Source organism: Loxodonta africana, chromosome 4 (assembly GCF_030014295.1).
Source record: "Loxodonta africana isolate mLoxAfr1 chromosome 4, mLoxAfr1.hap2, whole genome shotgun sequence".
Lineage (NCBI taxonomy): Eukaryota > Metazoa > Chordata > Mammalia > Proboscidea > Elephantidae > Loxodonta > Loxodonta africana.
This window is the reverse complement of record NC_087345.1, coordinates 168,975,432-168,998,963: the sequence shown is the minus strand read 5'-3', so window position 1 is coordinate 168,998,963 and position 23,532 is coordinate 168,975,432. Positions and strand designations below refer to the sequence as shown.

The 23,532-nt window shown below is 37.0% G+C and overlaps 1 protein-coding gene across 2 annotated transcripts in view; it reads left to right on the top strand.

Annotated features, from left to right (window-relative positions):
* MASTL (microtubule associated serine/threonine kinase like) overlaps positions 1-23,532 on the top strand; it is a 33,932-nt gene that overhangs the window by 5,066 nt on the left and 5,334 nt on the right. Inside the window, exons 2-11 of one of the 2 annotated variants that reach the window (XM_010590657.3) lie at positions 3,252-3,389; positions 7,305-7,444; positions 9,168-9,256; positions 10,024-10,130; positions 10,399-10,549; positions 12,194-12,366; positions 14,499-15,614; positions 16,652-16,790; positions 22,108-22,221; positions 22,328-22,429. In XM_010590657.3, coding sequence (XP_010588959.1) covers positions 3,252-3,389; positions 7,305-7,444; positions 9,168-9,256; positions 10,024-10,130; positions 10,399-10,549; positions 12,194-12,366; positions 14,499-15,614; positions 16,652-16,790; positions 22,108-22,221; positions 22,328-22,429 — 2,269 coding nt within the window. Of the gene's footprint in view, positions 1-3,251; positions 3,390-7,304; positions 7,445-9,167; positions 9,257-10,023; positions 10,131-10,398; positions 10,550-12,193; positions 12,367-14,498; positions 15,615-16,648; positions 16,791-22,107; positions 22,222-22,327; positions 22,430-23,532 lie in introns of both variants that reach the window. The other variant, XM_003410533.4, reaches the window with a different exon arrangement.

Genomic DNA, 23,532 nt, shown 5'->3' with positions numbered 1-23,532 from the left:
AATTTTTGGTGTGTTTGAGCCTATTGTTGTAGCCACTGTGTCAAACCATCTCATCGAGGGTCTCCTTCTTTTTCGCTGACCCTTTTCTTTACCAGGCATGATGTCCTTCTCAAGTGATTTGTTCCTTTTGATGACATATTCAAAGTAAGCGAGATAAATTCTCGGCGTCCTCACTGGTAAGGAGCATTCCGGCTGTACATCCTTGGAGACTGATTCTAACTCTATAGGTTTGTATTTTCTAGACATTTCCTATAAATGGAATCATACAGTATTTGGTCTTTTACACCTGGCTTTTTTCACTTAACATAATTTTTTGAGGTTTATCAGGCCTTCATTTTCGTACCTAGTCTACTGAAATAGCCCCCTAATTAGAATCACTATCTTTATTTTTCAGTCCATTCTGTAGGCTGTGATATGCATGCTAAAGTCCAAACTCCTTAAAAAAGCAGTCATGCTCCAAGATCAGGTTCTAGACTTCCACTGTACCCTTATATGTACTCTACATTCTAGCCATACCAGACATTTGACCAGTGTCTGCCATGTATTTTTTCTTGCCTCTAAGGTTACATTTATGCTCATTCCTCCTTAAGTATTTTTCTTCCACCCTTCTCTGCTCTTCTCCTATCTTATTTATGTTCATCTTAGCTCCTCTTCATACCTTCCCTATCTTTTAGGGAGTTAATTGTCCCCGGCTTCATATGCTCCTAAGATTTTTTGCTTTTCCACCTACTAAACTTAGTGTGTTGTTAGCTGCCGTCGAGTCAGCCCTGACTCACGGCAACCCCGTGCAAAATGGGATTGGATTGTTGTGATCCATAGGATTTTCATTGCCTGATTTTTGGAAGTTGATTGCCAGGCCTTTCTTCCTAGTCTGTCTTAGTCTGTAAGCTCCACTGAAACCTGTTCAGCATCACAGCAACATGCCAGCCTCCACTGGCAGATGGGTGGTGGCTGCGCCTGAGGTGCATTGGCTGGATATCAAACCTGGGTCTCACATTGTATGGAAGGTGACATTTCTACCACTCCCTTTACTAAACTTATTAATCAGTCTATATTAATTGTTGAAATGAAAACACAAATTCATCCGTTCGATCAATATTTGTTGAGCATCCCCTTTTCGTGTAGGATCTGGAGTACAGTGGTAAACAAGACAAACTTGTCCTCATAGAGCTGCCAGTCCAATGAATGATAGATAAAATCATGTTACAGCCTTACTTTGTTCATTTCCCTCAGTTTTCTTATGGAAAGGAGGTAAGGCTGGGATTGACATTATACCAATGATTTTATTAAATACGCAAATGAATCTTCAGAAGAAATATGCGTGTTTTTTTTTTTCTTGTAGTGGTCCGGAGAATTGGTCCCATTGTTACTGACTGTTCAGTGAAGTACTCCAGCTTTAATGTAGATTATAGTTTTGCTTCTATTGCGATTATCCTAAACTTGAAAAGAGTAACATTTTCTGTAGGACAGCATTTGGAACTGATAGATTTCAGCTCTTCTAACTATTCTTGCTTAAGATTATTTTTCCCTAGGCAAACAAACTTCTTACGTTCTTCTACTTTCTAATTCTGTTCGCTTCTGTCTTAGTTATCCAGTGTTGCTATAAGCAGGTGGCTTTAACAAACAGATATTTATTTTCTCACAGTTAGGAGGCTAGAAGTCCAAATTCGGGGTGCCAGCTCTAGGGGAAGGCATTCTCTCTCTGCTGGCTCTGGGGGAAGATCCTTGTCTCTCTCTCTGAGCTTCTGCTCCTGGGCGATCTTCCCTCATCACTACTCTGCTGGCTTGATTAATCCGTTTTATCTCTGGAAAGAGATTGTCTAAAGATACACCTTACACTAATCCTGACTCATTAGCATAACAAAGACAGCCCTGTTTCCAGATCAGATTATAACCACAGGCATAGAAGTTAGGATTTACAACATTGTCCTAGTTACCTAGTGCTGCTATAACAGAAATATCTCAAGTGAATAGCTTCAACAAACTGAAGGTTACTCTCTCATAGTCTACAAAAAAAAACCTGTTGCCATGAAGTTGATTCCTGCTCATAGTCTAGTAGGCTAGAAGCCCAAATTCAGGGCATCAGCTCCAGGGGAAGACTTTCTCTGTCAGCTCTGGGGGAAGGTCCTTGGCATCAACCTTCCCTGGTCAAGGGAAGTCTCAGTTCAGGGACCCCAGTCCAAAGGACTTGCTGTTCTCCTGGCTCTTGTTTCTTGGTGGTGTGAGGTCCCCATGTCTCTCTGCTCGCTTCTCCTTTTATACCTCCAAAGAGATTGGTTTAAAACACGACCTAATCTTGTAGATTGAGTCCTGCCTCATTAACATAACTGCTGCTAATCCCACCTCATTAACATCATAGAGACAGGATTTGCAACGAATAGGATAATCACATCAGATAGCAATACTGGGTATCATGGCCTAACCAAGTTGACAGATATTTTGGGGGGACATGATTCAATCCATAACAAACACATATTTTGGGGAGACAGTTCAATCCACATCACCCTCTCTCAAAGAATCAGAAGTAATAAAGAAATACATTAGCTTCTATTAATCTGTGCCTAGGCTCCTGATTATCTTGAGGCTTGCTAAGAACATTAGTATATTTTTTACTTTATTATAGGAAGAGCAGAACAGAATTTTCTACTACTAACATGTAGGGAGGATACCCTGGTGGCATAGTGATTGAACGCTACAGCTGCTAACCAAAAGGTCAGCAGTTCGAACCCACCAGGCGCTCCCTGGAAACCCTATGGGGCAGTTCTGCTCTGTCCTATAGGGTCGCTATGAGTCGGAATCAACTCGAAGACAGTGGGTTTTAACATGTAAGGAGGATACCCTGGTAGCGTACTGGTTAAGTGCTACAGCTACTAACCAAAAGGTTGGCAGTACGAATCCACCAGCCACTCTCTGGAAACTCCATGAGGCAGTTCAACTCTGTCCTCTAGGGTCGCTATGAGTTGGAATCGACTTGACTGCAATGAGTACGAACGTAGGGCAATAAGGGAGCATTTGTTTACTTCTTCTTTCCCAAAAGGGATATGATATTTTGCCACTGACCCATGCCGAGGTAATCAGTTCTATCTTGAAGATATCTTTACCATCTTAGCTATTTTTCTGGCAGAGTCTTATGGTGGCAATGTGATCTGTATATTTCTTCTGGTATTTCTATGATGGCAACTTTGAAAGCTGAGAACAGTTTGTAATAAAGAAAAAAATGAAAGTGTCTGTTGTCATGTTCTCTATTATAGGTTGTCAAAAAGGCTGACATGATCAACAAAAATATGACTCATCAGGTACAAGCCGAGAGAGATGCGCTGGCACTAAGCAAAAGTCCTTTTATCGTCCATTTGTACTACTCGCTGCAATCAGCAAACAACGTCTACTTGGTGAGTCAATAACTTTACTTTTTTCTTCATTCAACAGTCAATGAGGCCTGTTATTTTAGAGGATAATCCCTGGGTTCAAGTGCCAACTCTGGCACTTACTTAACCTTGGCCAGCTTACCTTGTCTGTCATATCTCAGTTCCTCATCTGTCAAATAGAAAGAAGAGTCGTACCTACTTCAGAGGTTGTTCTAGAGTTTCAATAGGTCATTATAAAGCACTTAAAACAGACTCTAGCACACAGCACTCAAAATATTTGTTTAAAAAAAGGACACATAGTAGAAATACTTTTTAAAGTTTGGTGAATCATGAGGAAGTTACTAGGAAGTGGTGAGTTTTCAGTGTGTGGGCACTGAGAGTTTTTTGATTTTCATGTAAAGCAGCAGCTTACACTCTTAACTCTAATGAGGAATTTGAGGTGGTTAGGGAATGGCGAGGTTGATAGGTGTTTTGACTACAAATTCCAGAGGTTCTTCTGACTTCTGAGATGGCCCGTGGGCTAAACGTTTGATAACTAAGTGGTTTTCCATGTATGACCTGGCACTTATCCTTCTTTTCAGCAAAAGGATCATTCCTTTCATAATTTGATTGCCTCCAAGAATGAAAGCCCTTTTTCCCCCAATACGTAAAAGCTCTCCTACAGCTACCTCTGTGGAACGTAATTGTACCACACTGGAACTTTTTGTTCTACCACATTTTGAGACTGAACAGAACTCTAATATGGAAAAACTTCATATCGAGCTTCAAGCTATAGACCTGAAAATTTAGGGTAGGTTGTAAAAATAGTCTAATTCAAAACTCTTTTGATACCTGGTAGTTCAATCCATTTCTTATCTTTCAATAATCCTGTGAGTATATTTGGACTGAGGTTAAATATGGTCGCAAAGATTTAATGGGAAGACCAGAAAACTTTGGAGAGTAAAAGTTTTTTTAGATAGCGGTGAGCACCTTTTTTTTTTCATCAGGGCTCACGCAGGAAAAATAGAAGTTTTTTTAAATAAATGGTAGTTGTTTTAATGAACGGATAAAATGTGACCATATTATAAACACTATTCGTCTATGGATTTTTTTTTGTTTTTCACTTAATGATGACCTCATCCTTTTTAATCACTGTACAGAATTCCATTGCTTTATTTATGAATTCCATAATTTCTTTACAGAATGTCCAACTGATAAATTGTTTGGAGGGTTTATAATTATTGTTAGGCTTTTTTTTTTTTTTTACTGTTCTAAATAGTTATACATACCTTTGCATGGATTGCAATACTGAGTTGTAGTGAACTCCTTCTGTGGAAGATGAGACCTGGTGATGCTGGAGGAAAGGATTTTCAAGTAAGGATATGAATTTGCATTGGAATTCACCCTCAGAGCAAGGTTAAAGACAGCCTATCAGGAGACCCCAGGTTCTGAAAAAGCTGGGGGTCTACTTTTTAGGGTGATATACTGGGTGAGTAAAAAAGTAATACAGTGGCAGTGAAAAAGATAAATAGCAAATACTATGAGAATAATTGACTCCCCATTTTCTAAGCCAGGGGTAAACTACAGCCCAGGGCCCAAATCTGGCCCACTGTTTATTTCTGTGTAGCCTGTGAGCTAAGGATAGTTTTTACACTTCTAAAAAGTTTGGGAAAATTTTTAAAAAAGAATGTTTTGTGATACATGGAAATTATATGAAATTTAAATTTCAGTGAGTAAATAAAGTTTTATTAGAACATTTTTTTACATATTATTTATGGCTGCTTTCTTGTTACAATGGCAGAGTTGATTAGTTGAAACAGAGACCATATGGCTTGCAAAGCCTCAAATATTTACTGTCTGGTCCCTTACAAAAAAAGCTTGCTGGTCCCTACTCTGAGCTATAAATCAGTAACTAGAAGGGAACATTCTCATATGCCATTTCCCAAAGAAAGTAGGGTGCTATTTAGTCATTTAATTCTTCCTAGAGCTCTCTAATGCCTTCACCATATACTGTTCTTATTTGTTTGTTTTTATTGTGGTGAAAATACACACAACAAACATATGCCAATTCAACAGTTTCTACAGATACAGGTCAGTGATACTGATTACATTCTTCATGTTATGCAAACATTCATTCTCCCCATCCTTTTCCAGATTATTCCACCACCACATAAACTCAGTGCCCCCCAAGCATAGTTTCTCATTTCCCCCTCCTGCTTCTGGTAACCACTAATAATCTTTTGTTTCTGTATATTAGCTTACTTCATGTAAGTGAGATCATACAGTATTTGTCCTCTTGTGACAGACTTACTTCACTCAGCATAATGTTTTCAAGGTTCATCCATGCTGTGGCAGACTCTCAAGCCCTACGCCAAATCCGCTGAATTGGAATACACGGTTTAACAAGATCCCCAGGCACATTAAAGTTTGAGCAGCACTGTTTAGACAAAAAGTTTCTTAGGAATGGGAAGCTACTTTAAGGTGAAGAAATAAGGTATAAATGAACATACCTATAATAAACCAAAACCAAACCTGTTGCTGTCACGTCAGTTCCAACTCCTGGCAACCCCACGTGTGTCAGAGTGGAACTATGATCCGTAGGGTTTTCAGTGGCTGATTTTTTTGGGAAGTAGATCCCCATACCTTTCTTATGTGGACTCCTACCTTTGAGTTAGTAGCCCAGAGCGTTAACCGTTTACACTCACATTAACAACAAATAATTGACCACTATATGCCAGGTATTATGCTAGATATTCTTGTCGTATATGTGGAATGTAAAGATGAAGAGGCCTTCTTATTATAGAAACTTTCACACTTACGTAAAAGTAGAAGGATTAATGGACCCTCATGTACTTATCACCCAACTTCAACAATTATCAACAATTTGCCACATTTGTACCATCAACATTTCATTGAATAGTTTTCCCATCCTTTGATTTATTGCCTAGGCTGGTAATTTTATTAACATCTGCAAGATGATCATGTTCTAATTCTTTTATTCCTTCCCCTTGTATCACCTGAAAATCTTCTATAAAGACTTTTCCTTTAGCATCAAATTCATTACTCTCGTATAGCTTGTATAAGGAAAGCAGAATAAGTGCTTGATTCTTTCCTCTTACTTACCAATTTTCTGACTAGGAACTTCCAAAACTTCCAGATGAGTATACTTTTCCGTGTACCTTTATAAATGAATGGATTATCACAGATTTGATGTATTTTAATCTACTGCAGTTGTAATTCTTTTTTATGCTCAAATTGCTCCATCTTCAGCCAGTGGGAGCCCCTTCAGTTAGCTTCTGTGTCCTTTTGTACTATCCTAGTATTCTGACAGAGCCCTGGTGGTGCACTGGTTAAGAGCTTGGCTGCTAATGAAAAGGTCAGCAGTTTGAATCCACCAGCTGCTCCTTGGAAACCCTATGGGACAGTTCTACCCTGTCCTATACGGTTCCGGTGAGTCAGATTCGACCCGACGGCGATGGGTTTCAGGTTTTGTAGTTACATAAGAATGTCCTTGTAAGGAGATGTATTTACTGGTGACAGTTCACGATCTCTTCAACTTTATTCTCAAATTGGTCAGTGGAAAAAAAAAAAAAAAACCTGAATAGTAATAAAAAAAAAATTTTTTTTTTAAGTTATTATTTAATTATACACATACTATGTATAGAGGGAGAAAGCAAATGTAGCCAAATGTCAATAATGCGTGAATTCAGATGAAGGGGAGATGGGAAATTATTCTAATGTTTTTCAATTTTTCTGTTAGACTTTTTGTTCAGACTAAACAGCTTAATTAAAAAACCTATGTGACAACTTTGAGGAAAACTGGTATTAATGTGTAATGAGTGATACCAAGAAAACCTTTGTTATAGAACCATGCTAAAAATTACATAATGCCACAATAGTTTACTTTTTAAAGCAATCATATTGTTTTTATTGTATAACACTTACATTCCTTTTTGATAGGTAATGGAATATCTTATTGGTGGAGATGCCAAATCTCTCCTACATATATATGGTTATTTTGATGAAGAAATGGCTGTGAAATATATTTCTGAAGTAGCTTTGGCTCTAGATTACCTTCACAGACATGGGATCATCCACAGGTAATAACTGACTTTTCTCCAAACTATTACTAAAAAATACAAGTAATCAAATTATGTATTTTCATCTCAGATATTTGCACTTACCCATATATCCAGATTATCTAAAGTTAAGTACTAACTTGTATGGGTGTAGAAGTGTCATCAGCTCTTCTTTTGTCTCCCTCTGCTTTTTGAATATGTTGCTTTGGTGTTGAGTATAGCATTTTATTTGCTAACCATTTATTTTATGTTGTTGTTGAGAATATACACAGCAAAAACATACACCAATTCAAGCTTCTACATTGTCTTAGTCATCTAGTGCTGCTATAACAGAAATACCACAACTGGATGGCTTTAACAAAGAGAGGTTTATTTCCTCGCAGTAAAGTAGGGTGGAAGTCCAAATTCAGGGCATCGGCTCCAGGGAAAGGCTTTCTCCCTCTTTCGTCCTCCTCATCAATCTTCCCCCAGACTAGCAGCTTCTCTGCGCAAGGACCCCAGGTCCAAAGGACACGTTCTGCTCCTGACACTGCTTTCTTGGTGGTTTGAGGTCCCCAACTCCCTGCTAGATTCCCTTTCCTTTTTATCTCTTGAGAGATAAAAGGTAATGCAGGCCACACCCCAGGGAAACTCCCTTTACATTGGATCAGGGATGTGACCTGGGTAAGGGTATAACAATCCCACCCTAGTCCTCTTTAACATAAAATTACAATCACAAAATGGAGGACAACCACAGAATACTGGGAATCATGGCCTAACCAAGTTGACACGTTTTTGGGGACATAATTCAATCCATGACATACATATACAATTCAATAACATTGATTACATTCTTTGAGTTGTGCTGCCATTTTCACCCTCCTTTTCTGAGTTGTTCCTGCCCAGTTAACATAAACTCACTGCTGCCCCCTAAGGTTCCTATCTAATCTTTCTAGTTGCTGTCATTAATTTGACCCTGTATAGATATATATTTTTTTAGATAGATCTTAAAACAGCACAATGTGCCAGGCTGACATTCTTTACTAGTTAAGCTACACTATTATTTGCTTTTAAGAAGACTTCAGGGAATATTTTTGATTATCTTAGGGCAGTAATTCTAGGTGTTGAGTATACCATTTTAATGTGAAATATGTTGCATCCTTTTCTACTCCTCTACGAGGAGCCCTGCTGGTGCAGTGGTTAAGAGCTCAGCTGCTAACCAAAAAGGTTGGCAGTTTGAGTCCACCAGCTACTCCCCGGAAACCCTATGGGGCAGTTCTCCTCTGTCCTGTAAGATCGCTATAAGTCAAATCAACTTGACAGCAACCGATTTTACCATCATACGAAAGTGCTATGTTTTGTAGTCCCAGATGATTTACAAAGTTTTGCTCTGTGCAAAGCAAGTCAGATTAAGTGGCTGTGCTCTATTAAGGCTAATCTTATCTTCTTTAAAGAGATAAATGTGATTTTTTACTTGACTTGAGGCTTATTTTATCTAATGAGGTTTATTTATTTTAATGGAATTGCTGATGAGTAATGTCACAGACAAGCTGGGGTTCAACAGTTTTTTTTTCTTAAAGTAAATTCAGGTATACAAGATATTTTGCTTTGAGGTTTATTTTCTGTACTTTTCAAAGCCACCAGTAAGTACCACATTTTAGAGAAAATAAATAGAGCCTGTAACTTTTCTTTCTTTTTCTTGGTGATTCTAGTATTAACATTAGCCCTTTATTAGTTATCTGCTATTTGTCTTTTTTATGTACAGGGACTTGAAACCGGACAATATGCTTATTTCTAATGAAGGTCATATTAAACTGACAGATTTTGGTCTTTCCAAAGTTACTTTGAATAGAGGTAAGAAAAATAGCCTTTATAAAATCCAACAAATTTAAATACTATATTTCATTAGATTATACTATTTGTTAGTTTATATTGAATATTATTTGATGATTATTTGTTCCAAAATAGGCTAGAGTGGCATAATGGTATTTTTTTCAATTAAAGAGGAAAAATGGGAATAATTATTCTTGGATCTTCAAAGATTCTTGAAGATCCTTGGATGCTTAGAGAATAACTCTGTTCTACTGGTTTCTTTATCTCTACTGAAACTGGTTCTTGCCAATAAAACCTCAGTAAAATGACTGTCCTTAACCACTGCACACCAGGGCTCCAGTAGAATGACTAAAATAGCTATAATGTGGTAAAGGGTCAGTAACTAAAGAACTTATTCAAACATACATTACCACCACCAAGACTTTGATAAACAAAAAAATCAGAAAAATGGACATACAATTCATTTTATATATATATAAATATATGTTTATGTTGGTTACTGAGTACTCCCTAGAAAACTAAGAATTTGGGTCATTTCACTGTTCTTTCTTTTCAGAACAAGACTCTGTTCTATGAAACTTTTTAATGATTTCAATCAGTTGAATAGTTATATATGTTTCCCCCATGGTATGATAGCTTCCCTGGGTATATTTATCTTACATTAGTCAGTTGTAGGGTTGTAGGTTAATAATATGGAAAGAGGAGCAAAGTTTAGAACGTGTTATTATTGACTTAGCTGATGACAGCTGAGTTTTTAAAGAATTTCATATGTTTTTCTTTGCGTATAGATATCAATATGATGGATATCCTTACAACACCATCCATGGCTAAACCTAGACAAGACTACTCAAGAACTCCAGGACAAGTATTGTCTCTCATCAGCTCTTTGGGATTTGTAAGTACTTGATAAAAAGAAACTTAAATAACATGCCCTTTGTATGATTGCCACTTAAAATTTTAAATCCCAATGTTTTCTTTCATGTATTCTGAACTGTCTTTTTTTTAATAAATGATCAAAAAAGATTTAAATACCAAGCATGTTGAGTTACTTTTAGCTTAATAGTCTGTCTCCTTAGGTGGTATAATGGTCTGTCTACTTTGGACATATTTTTGTGAAGGTAAATCTTTAGCATTTTTTTTTTTTTGTCTTTCTCTTTTAATAGTACACACCAGTTGCAGAAAAAATTCAAGATTGTACAGATAGTCTTTCAGCCCATGTATCTGAAACATCACAGTTTTCTCAAGGACTAATTTGTCCTATGTCTGTAGATCAGAAGGATACTACTCCTTATTCTAGCAAACTACTAAAATCATGTAAGTATAAATGAAAAGGTAGCTTTTACCATTAAGTGTTTCCTTTGAAAAACAAAATTATTTAGAATTCTAAATTTTTTAATATCAATTTTGTTGATATTAGAAATTGAATTGTGGAAACCCTGGTGGCATAGTGGTTAAGAGCTATGGCTGCAAACCAAAAGGCTGGCAGCTCAAATCCACCAAGTACTCCTTGGAAAACCTGTGGGGCAGTACTACTGTGTCCTATAGGGTTGCTATGAATTGGAATCGAGTCAACGGCAATGAGTTTAATATCAATTTTAGTAATTAAAGTATGCATATATTTGAAGTTTCTGGCAGGGGTATACATGACCATAAAACCTCCACCCTCAACCTAATGAGATGACTAAAAAGAAGAAAAGAAAAATCAAGGCATATGGTAACAGAGGAGCCGTGGGGGTACAGTTGTTAAGTGCTAAGCTGCTAACCCAAAGGTTGGCTATTAGAACCCACCAGCCACTCCTCAGGACACAGATGTGGCAGTCTGCTTCTGTAAAGATTACAGCCTTGGAAACCCTATGGGGGGTAGTTTTACCCTGTCCTATAGGGCCACTATGAGTCAGAATCAACTCAACAGCTATGGGTTCTGGTAGTCCTGAATTTCATTATTAGAATGGTTCTGTTGTGCATGGGGTCACCATGAGTTGGAACCAGTTTGGCAGCACCTAACAAATAATGATATAGCCACAGCCAAGCTGAACCCAGAAAGACGAGCAGGTCGTTAATACTGGCAATATAGCGGAAAGAATAGTGGAAAAAGACACTTCAGGTAGAGATACTAACATGAGCAGAGGCATAGGTGCACGAAAGTATATTCCACATTCAGGCAAACCAAAAAACCAAACCCACTGCCGTCGAGTCGATTCCGACTCATAATGACCCTATAGGGCAGAGTAGAACTGCCCCATAGAGTTTCCAAGGAGAGCCTGGCAGATTCAAACTGCTGACCTTTCGATTAGCAGCCTTAGCACTTAACCACTACGCCACCAGGGTTTCCCACATTCAGGCAATAGGGATTAAATATAATGTGGGGGAATGGAAAGCATGTGCAATGGGAAAGGAAGCTTGATAGGTAGATGGAGAAGAAGCAAGTATTATTACAGGGAGCCTTAGATTTAAACTGTAGGAAATAGGGAGCCATCCAAGATTCCTAAATAGGGAATGGGCTGATCATATCAGTGGTTCAGAAAGAACTCATAGCGAATACACAGCATGCACATGTTGCCACAATACTGGGGGAATGCAGCTGAGCAGTTTAGCCGGATAGCAAGGTCAGCGCTCAGTGAGTTTCAAGAATTCCACTGCAAAGACACGTGTACCAAAATTGATTTCCTCCTAATTATAAATTGTTTCCCCTTGTCCTACTTTTAATTTTACTAACGTTGAGGGAGTTTTATTTTGTTTTAACTTTCAGAGCAGTGCTGGTATTTATAAAAATTTGTATACCTAAACATTATGGGAAGCATGCCAGAAAGACCTGCAGCCATCCATGTAGACTGAATAGTGTTTATGTAGAAATAGTTATGATATGCAATACTTTGTTCTTTGGCTAATTATCTGTAAAGATTCAGCTTAAGAACTAAGAAAGATATGACATAAGCTGCAATTTTTTCTTTCCCCCAGGTCTTGAAAAAGTTGCCTCTAACCCAGGAATGCCTGTGAACTGTCTAACTTCTAATCTACTCCAGTCTAGGAAAAGGCTGGCTACCTCAAGTGCCAGTAGTCAGTCCCACACCTTTCTATCCAGTATGGAATCAGAATACCACAGCAGCCCCAGATGGGAAAAGGATTGCCAGGTTAGAGTGAATTTTATCTTACCTAGGTAATTATGTATGTCAGACTGATACAAACACTTTTATACCTTTTCATATAAATTCTATAAGGAAAGGAAATTGTTACATGAATTTCTCGTACATTCTGTCAAATTCTTTTGAAATATTTCATTTCTCATTTAGACATGAAATTGTTCTTGCTTGACTATATAAAAGATTCCAGTTTTTTTAAATTCTTGCGATAAATTGATAAATGTTTGACTCCTAGACGTCTAAATGTTGCTGCTGATTTTTTTTTTTAATCCTCTACCCAGCTAGCTATGTTACTAGTTTTTATTTTTTAAAACCTGTTTTCTACTTAAAACTCATACTACCTCCATCTTTACTGTTTCTTCCCCCCGTTTCTAATTTAGTGGGATGGTAACTTCTGGATCAGAAATAACTTTTAGACCACAATGGTAATGTAGGTGCACCCTTAAAGTCTTCTGAGGAGATCACTTACCAAGTGAATAGATTTAAAGTTATTTTACTTAATTTGTATACTGTATTTTTGCCCTTAGTTATTCAAGCTAATATTTACTGACAGGAACTAAAATTTAAAGTTATAGTAATAAGGCCTCCTTCATGGAATACTGATAAAATAATATAACGTTAAAAAAAACCCAAGGTTAGAATAATGATAATACAAAAGAATAAACCTCCTATTTGATAACTTGGATCATATAAGAAGCTCCTTATCCTCGGTAATATGATTTTCTTCATTATGGTTGGATAGTTGTATTTTAGGAGTAAAGTTCAATTATTTTTTAGTTAAGGCAGAATTTTCAACCTTTTTCTTCTCTCTTTTAGACTGCTGTGTAGATAGAATACGCTGCCGGATAAACAGATTTCCATTCTTAGCACCATTATTCCATCTCTTTCCTATTCAAGAAGGTGTATTCTGTACTACTTCAAGCTATACACACCTCTACCCTCCTCCTCTCCCTTCTTCGACACTCCCGAGGAATGCAGTGATAGGATTATAGCAGTAGTCTCAAGTCGTGACCAGAGGGGTGGCAGTGAGCCCTGTGGGATCCCCTGATGAACCTTGTATTGATCCCAAAATGCATCATTTTCTGTGCTTGCGGACCAGTAACTTATAATTGTGGGAATTTTCTCTATGATCGTAACTAAGTGCTCCTTGTTATTACTAGGTAATTTAACAGTAGTTACTAAAGCTTACTATTCACCCATCAAAATTAGGCATTATTAGAGTTTACTGAAGAACCACTTTAATTGAGTAACCTTTTTAAAATCCTAGTTACTTGTACTAGTTTACAGTATTATGTATGAAGCTATGACTATGTATGAGCACCCACAGATGGTTGGAATTCAAACACTTTTCAAGAAAAGTATTTTGTTATCAATGCATCATCAGTTCATCTTATTGACAATGGATTTTAATTCCTCTGTTGTTTTTATTTTTTAATTATAAAATACTATTAGTTTAGCTAAACCTTATCAGCTTGCTTTTACTGTACCTGTGTGAAATGGTATATATTTACAGTTTTGGTCTGTAATTTTCCAATAACTAGGCTTCAAACACCATCCTTTTTGCGACTTAAAACAGAATCATCCATACCCCTATCGTAAAACAGATGTGTGCATAGTGTAGCCTTATCCCTAAATTTGCCTGAATATGTTGCCTATTAGCATGTCCTATTTAAATAACATGTAATAACTCTATCAAAATAAATATTATAGAATAATTCATTTAAATTTTAGATCAATGTTTCGCTCAAAATAATATGTATAAACTAATACTCTAATTGTTTATTTTGATTTTAATTCTCTGTTATCACTGTTCTTTTCCACTGGAAAGTGGGACTGCCTGTCATAGTAGTTAATGAGGACATTTACTTCACCTAAGTATAAGGGAGCCCTGTTGGCGCAATGGTTAAGAGCTTGGCTGCTAACCAGAAGATTGGCAGTTCAAATCCACCAGCCACTCCTTGGAAAGCCCCATAGGGCAGTTATGCTCTGTCCTATAGGTTCGGCTGTGAGTCAGAATCAACTCAACGGCAGTGTGTTTGTTTTGGTTTAAGTATTCGAAGGCCAACAAAGTTAAAGAATTTCAGCTTTACAAAACTAAAAAAAAGTGTTTTTTCTCCTCTCAGGAAAATGATGAAGCATTGGGCTCTACAATGATGAGTTCAAATACAATTGAAGGACCTTTTTGTACAAAATCTACAAATGCCATTGAGACCAGAAATTTCAATAAAAAAGATCTTGAGTTAGCTCTTTCTCCCATTCACTCCAGCGGTGGCATTCCTGACACTGGAAGCTCTGGGAAAGTTTCTTGGGAAGCAAGAGAACTGGACGTAAATAACATTAATATGCCCACTGACGCAAGACTGTCTGGTTTTCATCAGTTGCATCAGTGGAGTGTGGATTCTGGTAATATGACTGAAGAGCACCTTAGAAGAAAAGGTCTAAAAAGAAGCTTCGAGTTAGTTGAATCTAGTCCTTGTCAGGAAACTGTACAGAATAAAAAAAATTGTGTGGAGTATGATTGTACCAATGAAGTGATGGATTGTTACGCAAATCAAAGTACAGGCTTAACAACTGAAGTCCAGGACCTTAAGATATCGGCATACAGAAGTCAGCAAAATGACTGTGATAATAAGGAGAACATTGTCAATTCTTTTACTGATAAACAACAAACACCAGAAAAATCACCTGTCCCAATGATAGCAAAAAACCTTCTGTGTGAACTAGATGAAGATTGTGAAAAGAACTGTAAGAAGGACTACTTAAGTTCTAGTTTCCTGGGTTCTGATGATGACAGAGCTTCTAAAAGTATGTGTGTGGATTCTGATTCATCTTTTCCTGGGATTTCTATAATGGAAAGCTCATTAGAAAAGCAGTCCTTAGATCCAGAGAAAAGCATCAAAGAATCCTCTTTTGAAGAGTCGCATATTGCAGACCTACTGAGTATATCACCAAACCATCAAGAAAATGCCTTACCAAAAGGTGATGAGAATCCTGCTGTCCAAGACAATGAAAAAATGTTAGCTCCTTCTTCAGATGCGCTGAAAACATTAACCGTCTCTAAGAGAAATGCCGTAGCTTTTCGAAGTTTCAACAGCCATATCAATGCATCCAATAACTCAGAACCATGCAAAATGAGCATTACTTCTCTAGATGCAATGGATATTTCATGTGCTTATAGTGGTTCATATCCCATGGCTGTAACCCCTACTCAAAGAAGAAGATCCTACATGCCATATCAGGTATGTGATAACTTTTCTAACACTGTGTTCTTTGAATTTTGAAAAAATAAACTATGAAGGCCTGCCTCTCAACTGGACTGTGCCTAAAATCATATATTTTTGTTCCCTTTGTTGAGAATCTATGGGTTTGGGGAGTTTTAATGCAGAAGGATAAAGCTGGGAGAAATAACATTTATTATTATTACTAAGTACAATGCCTTCTATTGTCTAGCTCTATATCCTTGTCTAAGAAAATACAATTACATATTTTCACTTGATCCCAGCAACACTGTGATAAAAAATTTAAGTCCACTTTACCTTACTGGCTTCTAAGGACTTATTCAGGTGATCTCTTTTCTTTATCCAAAAAAAATTTAAAACTATATACTTCAAATCTTACTTTGTTTTTATTTTCTACACTTTTACCTTTATAAACACATAGTTTCTTTTTTTATTTTTCCTTTGGAGAAACATCATAATATAAAAAATGTAAAACCCTGAAGTTAAGGTTACAAGACTTGGGTTTTCGACCCAAAACTTGCTGAGTGACTTAGAAGGAGTCCCTTAACCTAAGAGCCGCTGTTTTTCCATCTGTCAGGGATAATGGTACCTGTCCTGTAGATTCCACAGGGTTGGTGTGAGACAACAAAGTATCATGAAAACTCTTAAATGCCATTTAGTACAAGAGGTTGTTTAGATTTAGTTCTATCTTGTGTAATGTCCTAATAACTTGATCATTTGTTAGCCACAACTTCCCTTAGGCTTATATTAATCCATGCTATCAAGAAATTCTTTCTTGTGAATTTTATTCATTGTTTCTTGTATATACAGATCTCATTGAAATGGCTGGCATTATGTAAGCTATTGAACTTCATTAGCAATTAGGACTTTTCATAATTATAAATAGTTATGAGTTCATATTCAAAACTGACCAAGGAAGGATTTGAGTATGTATTTTATACTGGCAGCCCTTTCCCTATGTTTTGTTTCAGCATTTATATTCCCTGTCAAAGGAATTAAGATATTTGTTGTCTTTCAAACTCTTTGTGAATTAGCAGATCCCAAGTCAGAACAAGTCAGGAACTCCATATCGAACTCCAAAGAGTGTGAGAAGAGGGGCAGCCCCAGTGGATGATGGGCGAATCCTAGGAACGCCGGACTACCTCGCACCTGAGTTGTTATTAGGCAGGGCCCACGGTAAGAGACGTATGCATGACTTGAGTTTTTGAAGTGTTATCTATGGCTACATTTCCTTTTGAGGTAAAACTGTTTTCAATTTCTTTGATATTTAGATTGCCCAAGTGAAATAAACTCACGCAATACTCTTTTCCTATATATATGACATTTATCACAGGAAAGGAAAAAAGAAATGGCCATGGCTGTCTTGTTCTCTGAATGTGAAAGATCAAACATTGAAGAATATGCAACCATTCGTCCTTTGCCGTCTGAGTCAGTCTCAGGGATCCAGAGAAGCCCCACCTCCTACTGCCTTTAGTCCTTTCTATATTTCCTTCGTTCTTATGTTTCCTCAGGTCTGTTCTAATCAGCATTCAGGAATACATAGTGGATCTAAACTTCTGTTCAATCTTCTGAAGCCTGTTCCTGTCTAGAGTTTACTGTCATTTATATTCACACCAGAAGGGTCAAACCAGAAATGAACCATCCTTAAAAATGGAACATAAAAGAATAGAAGGATGACATTTTACCTGTCTTCCCTTCCTACATTCTGAAAGGAACCCCTTCTCCTACATCTTGGTATTCATTACTTCCCCTTTCTTGGGCTCCTTTCGTGATCATCTATCTCATCCTCCCCACTCCACACACACTCCTTCTTCCGTTTTTACTTCTTTGCTGGCTTTTTTCCTCAGCCTGAAAATGTTACCAACCTTGTTTTCCCCTCTTTGCCTAACTTTTCAAAGGTTTCTTATTTTCTTTGCCTGATCGTTTTTGCTCTGACAATCTTTTTGTTACCATTAGTATGTAACTAAAACTGTTTTCTTTAATGTCACCAATGATGTCCTTATTATCCAGTCTACCAGTCTCTTCTCAATCTCATTCCTCTTACCTCTATTGCTTCTCCTGAGTTTCCTTACTAAATACAGAAGTTCTTCAAGATTCTGCTCCTTACCCTTTTTTTTCCTTACAGATAAACCCATTGCTGTAGAGTCGATTTCAGACTCATATTGACTCTATAGGACAGAGTAGAACTGCCCCATAGGGTTTCCAAGGAGTGGCTGGTGAATTCGAACTGCTGACCTTTTGGGTACCAGCTGAGGTCTTAACCACTGCGCCACCAGGGCTCCACATGCACCCTGTTAATCTCACCACTCTCATGACTTCAGTCGTCACCTCTATGTTGTTGATTCCCAAACCTCTCTCTCTAATCCTGACTTTTTCTAGGTGGCAGACTCATGCCCAAACTGCCTACTTGATATTCTATTGGTCTTTCAAATGTTGCATCTCAAAGCTGAGCTTATCAAGCTTGCTCAGCCTCTGTTCCCAATCTCAGTTTCACTATCTTCATAGTGACAGTCACCCTCCCCACATGCAGGCATATAAATCCAGTTCATTTCTATGTTAAGAATTTCATCTTTCACTCTAATTACTTTAACAGCCTTCTAACTAGTCTCTTCAGTTTCAGCTCATTGTCTATCATAACTGTCATCAGATTTCTCTTTCTGAAACAAAGTGGTTCCTGCCACTTCCCTCCTCAGAAAGCTATGCTGGCTCCCTCTTACCTGCAAAATAAAATCCAAATTACTGAGCATGGCATTCTAGGCTCTAAGCTCTCATAGTAACCTCATCTCTCGAAAAGTCCCTTTACATGCCTTGTTTCCCCATTCTGTTTCTTAAACACACTTATTCCCAGGTCTTCCTTATTTTGCACATGGATTTTGCCTTAGTTTAGAAAACTCAATCCCCAATAATTTTCAGTTAAATTTCTTCTCATCTTCTCATCATCAGCTTAAATACCACCTCTTCCATAAAGCATCCCTTGGCCAGCTATGGACAATTTGTTATTCATTCCTATATCACTTTTTTAGAAACTGCTTAAAACATGTGTCATTCTTCCTGTGTTGCAATTAGTAATAAATATCCGTCTCCTCTACAAAAGTTTAAGAAATTTCCTTAAGAGCAGAATCTGGGTTTTCTGCCTTCTATGTAGCACTCCAGGAAAATTCCTTAGAAGTACTCAATAACTGTTCTTAACAATCTTTGTAATTTTAGAAATGAATTGACTTATTTAATATTCCCCTTTCTTTATTAGCCAAAGCAACTAAGTTCATGTGGGCACTTAACTGTTTTTTATACAGCGCCTCTTTGCTAAGTCACGGAGTTGCCAGTTCAGAGCTCAATTCTACTAAAATCCTGCCTCCTTCCTGTATTTTAATTTGTATCCCATCTAACTTAGGATACAATATGAAAAACATAGCAATCATTGTGAGTATGTGCAGGACTGGGCAGTGTTTCCTTCTGTTTGCATAGGGCCACTGTAAGTCAGAACTGACTCAACAGGACCTAACAACAACATGAAAGTCAGCTTCAAATGTAAGCATTTACTTTCTAGAACCTTGTCGCTATTTTAGTGGACATCTAGTTACCTCAGATATTTAGTGATATTTTTAAATTTTTATTTTCTATAAAAGTAATATGATATATCATTTTTAAGACAACAAACAGTATAACACAATTTATAATAAAAAAATAGCAATTCCCTGTTCTCTACTTTTTTCCCCAGATCCTACGCCCCAGGGACAGTCATTTTCAACTCCTATGCATTTCTTCTGTATTTCTAAATAGCATGCTGTACTGCTATATCTTGATTTTTTTATGTTAGATACTAACTTTTGACCTCCAACTATGGAAGATGCATGTGTAGTCTGTCTCTCAACTCCTTTGCCCATATATATCACACTTAGGTCTACCATCTTAAAAAAATACTGAATCAAGTATACCTCCATAGCCTGTCATACTCGCTGACTTGACTTCTCAGCCTTTTTTGATCCGGCCCTATCTGCCTTTCCAACTCAGCTCTTCTTGTCCGCTATGTGCAACCAAAACTCTAACCATGAGAACCTACGTGCATGTCCTCCAATGCACCTTGTTCTGTCTTACCTCTGTGCCTCTGCTTCTGCTTCCCTCCTGTCTGATATGCTTTTCCCTACTTTATTTGCATAACCAACTCCTAATTCTCCTTCAAGCTGAGACTCAGATATAACTTACTCTGTAATGCTCCCCATGGTCTGTCCCCCTCAGCCAAGCTGACTTAGGTACTCAGTCCTGACTTCCCACAGCTTCTTGTGCCTATTTTTGTTTCAGTTCTTAACATTGGGTTATAATGATCTGTTTGTATCTCCCAGCACAGGCTGTTTTCTCCCTAGGAAAAGATCTTTTTATTATTCATTTTGGTACCCCTGAGTACCTAGTTCAATGAATAATGTAAGAATAAATTCCTAATATTAATATAATACCCCTAACAAATTTTTTCTTATATGCAGGATTTCTGACTTCGGGTGAGTGAGCTTCTCAATAAAGTAATATGGCAAAGCATGTGACACTGAACAGTCAAAGTATAACTAGATCACATTGCAGAAAAAAAAAATTCTTTTTCCTTTTCAGCTTACTTATGAAATACGGAAATAAGCTGTCTTCTGGGAAGGAAGACAATCCAGAAAGGTCGATCTTCTCTGTGAGAAGAAATGTAGGCATGTGATGTTTTTTATAACTTTTAAGGGTATCGGAGTAAATATACAGCTTCTTTATTGCGACAGAGTTAATTAGGCTTGATAAAATTATTAAAATTAGTAGTTAAAAAAGATCTAGAATTTTCTAAACCATAATTCCATTAAGAAGATGTAAAGGTATAACAATATTACTCTATCCGTACAGATTGTAGACGTAGGTTTAAATTAGCAAATAGTGTAAAATATGTTTGTGTGAGTTCTCTGGCTAATATTATTATATTACAATTACTAAGATTCTTCAGATTATGTGATCTTATTAGACTTTGACTCAAATATATGGGTATGTGTGACATATCCATGGAGAAATTACGTATATTTTGGGCATGAGTACATATTGGCTGAGCTGGGGAAAAGGTCCTAATTTCTAACTTAAGTAAAACACATAAAAATAAAAGTTTTCTTCTGATTTGTCTCCACTTCCTCTGTTATTTGGCTAAAGTCTTTTCGTTTTATCTCATTGATTGGAACAATTCTCTCTCAGTGCTCCTTAAAAGGTCTACTAACCGAGGTGGCTTGTATGTTTTTGTAGTGGTTACTATGTACAGAAGCCTATGGTCTGGTTGCATCTTATATTCGTTAAAGGGAAGATGGGATTATGTGGCTTGCAGGTAAAGGGATGCTTAATGCATGCACTCAGTTTTTCTATGGGCAGATTTCACAATGTTTGCCGACTTGTTTTAAAATGGGATGGTAGCAATTGCTGAATCACAATAATGAACTTTTTGAAATTATAACTTTTAAGACACTTTTAACATTAGACTAGAATTCCTATTCTAAATTTGCAGTGAACTTAACCATTCTGTGATTGAAATTAATCTTTGCTTAGGAAACACTTTTATATAGACAGAACTAATCAAAAGTATAAGCCAGATCATACAGTCAGGTTTAAAATAACCACTTAAACATCTTTGTATATAAGTGACGTTTCCAATAAAGATGTCGTTTAGAAATCAGTTTTCTCTATTTATTAAAACTTATCTCCTAATTACTTCTTCAAGCCATGGTTTAAGTGCATATTTATTAATTTGTACTCTGTTCTTAAAAGGAATAAAATTACATTAAAACACTCTGTAATTAAGGCTTACATGGTTGTCAGGATACCCTCCCGTTAGTATAAATATTGCTACATCATCTCATACGTTGTAAGGAATAGGTAGAACAACGTGTTACTATCTCCTGATTTTAAGTTGAGAAGTAGGCAGGTATTTTAGAGAATAACGTATAGGATAAATTTATCCTTTGGTTGTGTTTTAGGGTAGAGAACACATAAGAGTATCCAGACTATCAGAAATTATTAATAAACGACAAAAGATGGCTTTAACTTTTCATTAACTAGCAGTGGTAGTTGCTAATCCAAACTTCTTGGAAAATAGAGAAGGAAGGTAATGACAACATTGCTAAATGAAGATTATTTGGGCTTTTGTACCTTATGGGCACCAGAGAGGAGGCCTGGTGGTACAGTGGTTAAGTGCTCAGCCGCTAACCAAACGGTTGGCAGTTCAAACCCACCACCTGCTCTGCAGGAGAGAGATGTGGCAGCCTGCTTCCATAAAGATTATAGCTTTGGAAACCCTATGGGGCAGCTCTACCCTGTGCTATAGGATCGCTGTGAGTTGGAACTGATTTGATGGCAGTAGGTATAACACCAGAAGAAAGCCTTAAGAAATGAATGCCTAGACTACGCACAAATATCCGTGTGTTAATGTTTCCGCTGATGAAACATTTATAGAAAATGTCTGCAAGCTCTTCAACTTCCTCTTAAATTCTAGGTCCTGCGGTAGATTGGTGGGCACTTGGAGTTTGCTTGTTTGAGTTTCTGACAGGAATTCCCCCCTTCAATGATGAAACACCACAACAAGTATTCCAGAATATTCTGAAAAGAGGTGATTCTTTCTATCCTATCAAGATAGATTCATTTATCACTTATTTATTTATCACATATTATTATTTTGAGCAATGATTAACAAGCTTATTTCTGTATGTTTGTAGATATCCCTTGGCCAGAGGGTGAAGAAAAGCTATCTGATAATGCTCAAAGTGCAGTAGATATACTTTTAACCATTGATGATACAAAGAGGGCTGGAATTAAAGGTAAGGTATTGTATTAATGAACTCCTTTGCCCCTGATTTGTTCCAAGCAATGGTTTTTAATAACAATATCAAGTTCTAATATAACACTGCAGGTAATCTGACTGGTAAAGTGGTAAAAAGATAATTCAGTTTATTTCTGTCTTCTAGGTATGCATTGAAATATTTGTTCTCATTTTACATTAAAAATTCAGGGCAATCTTGTCAGTCTTAGGCTTTTCAAAGTCTGATAAAGTTAGCCACCAACAAATACAGGAAATCTTTATCAAAACCTTCCATTCTGTAACTTCTTGCTCATTCTGATACTGTATACAGAGTACCTATTGTATGTCAGATACGGCCTTACAGATATTCTCACTTAATCACTCTCAAACTGAGCAAAAACTGTTATGAATAGGACTTGAGACATCAGTGATTTACCTTATGACTCTCTTGGTTAAAGAAAGTATTATATCAGCATGAAGCATATTTGAAGCAAAAATAAGTTTCAACTTAAAGGAGAGAAAATTAAGGATACTATCTAAAACTTAATTCATGGTATCAATAGTTTTAAGAACTAAAAGTTTCAGCCTATAGTCATATTGTAATGGGCTATGATATGTGTTGGAATAATTTTCATTTTTTTCTGCTGGCAGGTACATTTGATGAGGCAAAAAACTTACAACATTAACTCTTAAACTATGATATTTAGATATGATGGAGAACTTAATGTTGCTCTTGTCATAACTTCCTTAATTTCTATTTAAATGCATCCACAAAGGAATTCTAATTTAGTTTGAATGTTGAAGTAACTGTTTTTTAAGTGAAAAATACCCCCTCATCTGCTTCACTGTGTAAATTGTTCATCAAACAAAGTGTTTTTGAGATGTCATTTGTCATGGACTGAATTATGTCCCCCAAAAAGTATGTGTCTATTTGGCTGGGCCATGATTTCCCTTATTGTGTTGGTTGTCCTCTATTTTGTGATTGTAATTTTATGTTAGAGAGGATTAGAGTGGGATACTAACACCCTTACAAGCTTACATCCCTGATCCAACGTAAAGGGAGCTTCCCTGGGGTGTGGCCTGCACCACCTTTTATCTCTCAAGAGATAAAAAAGAAAGGGA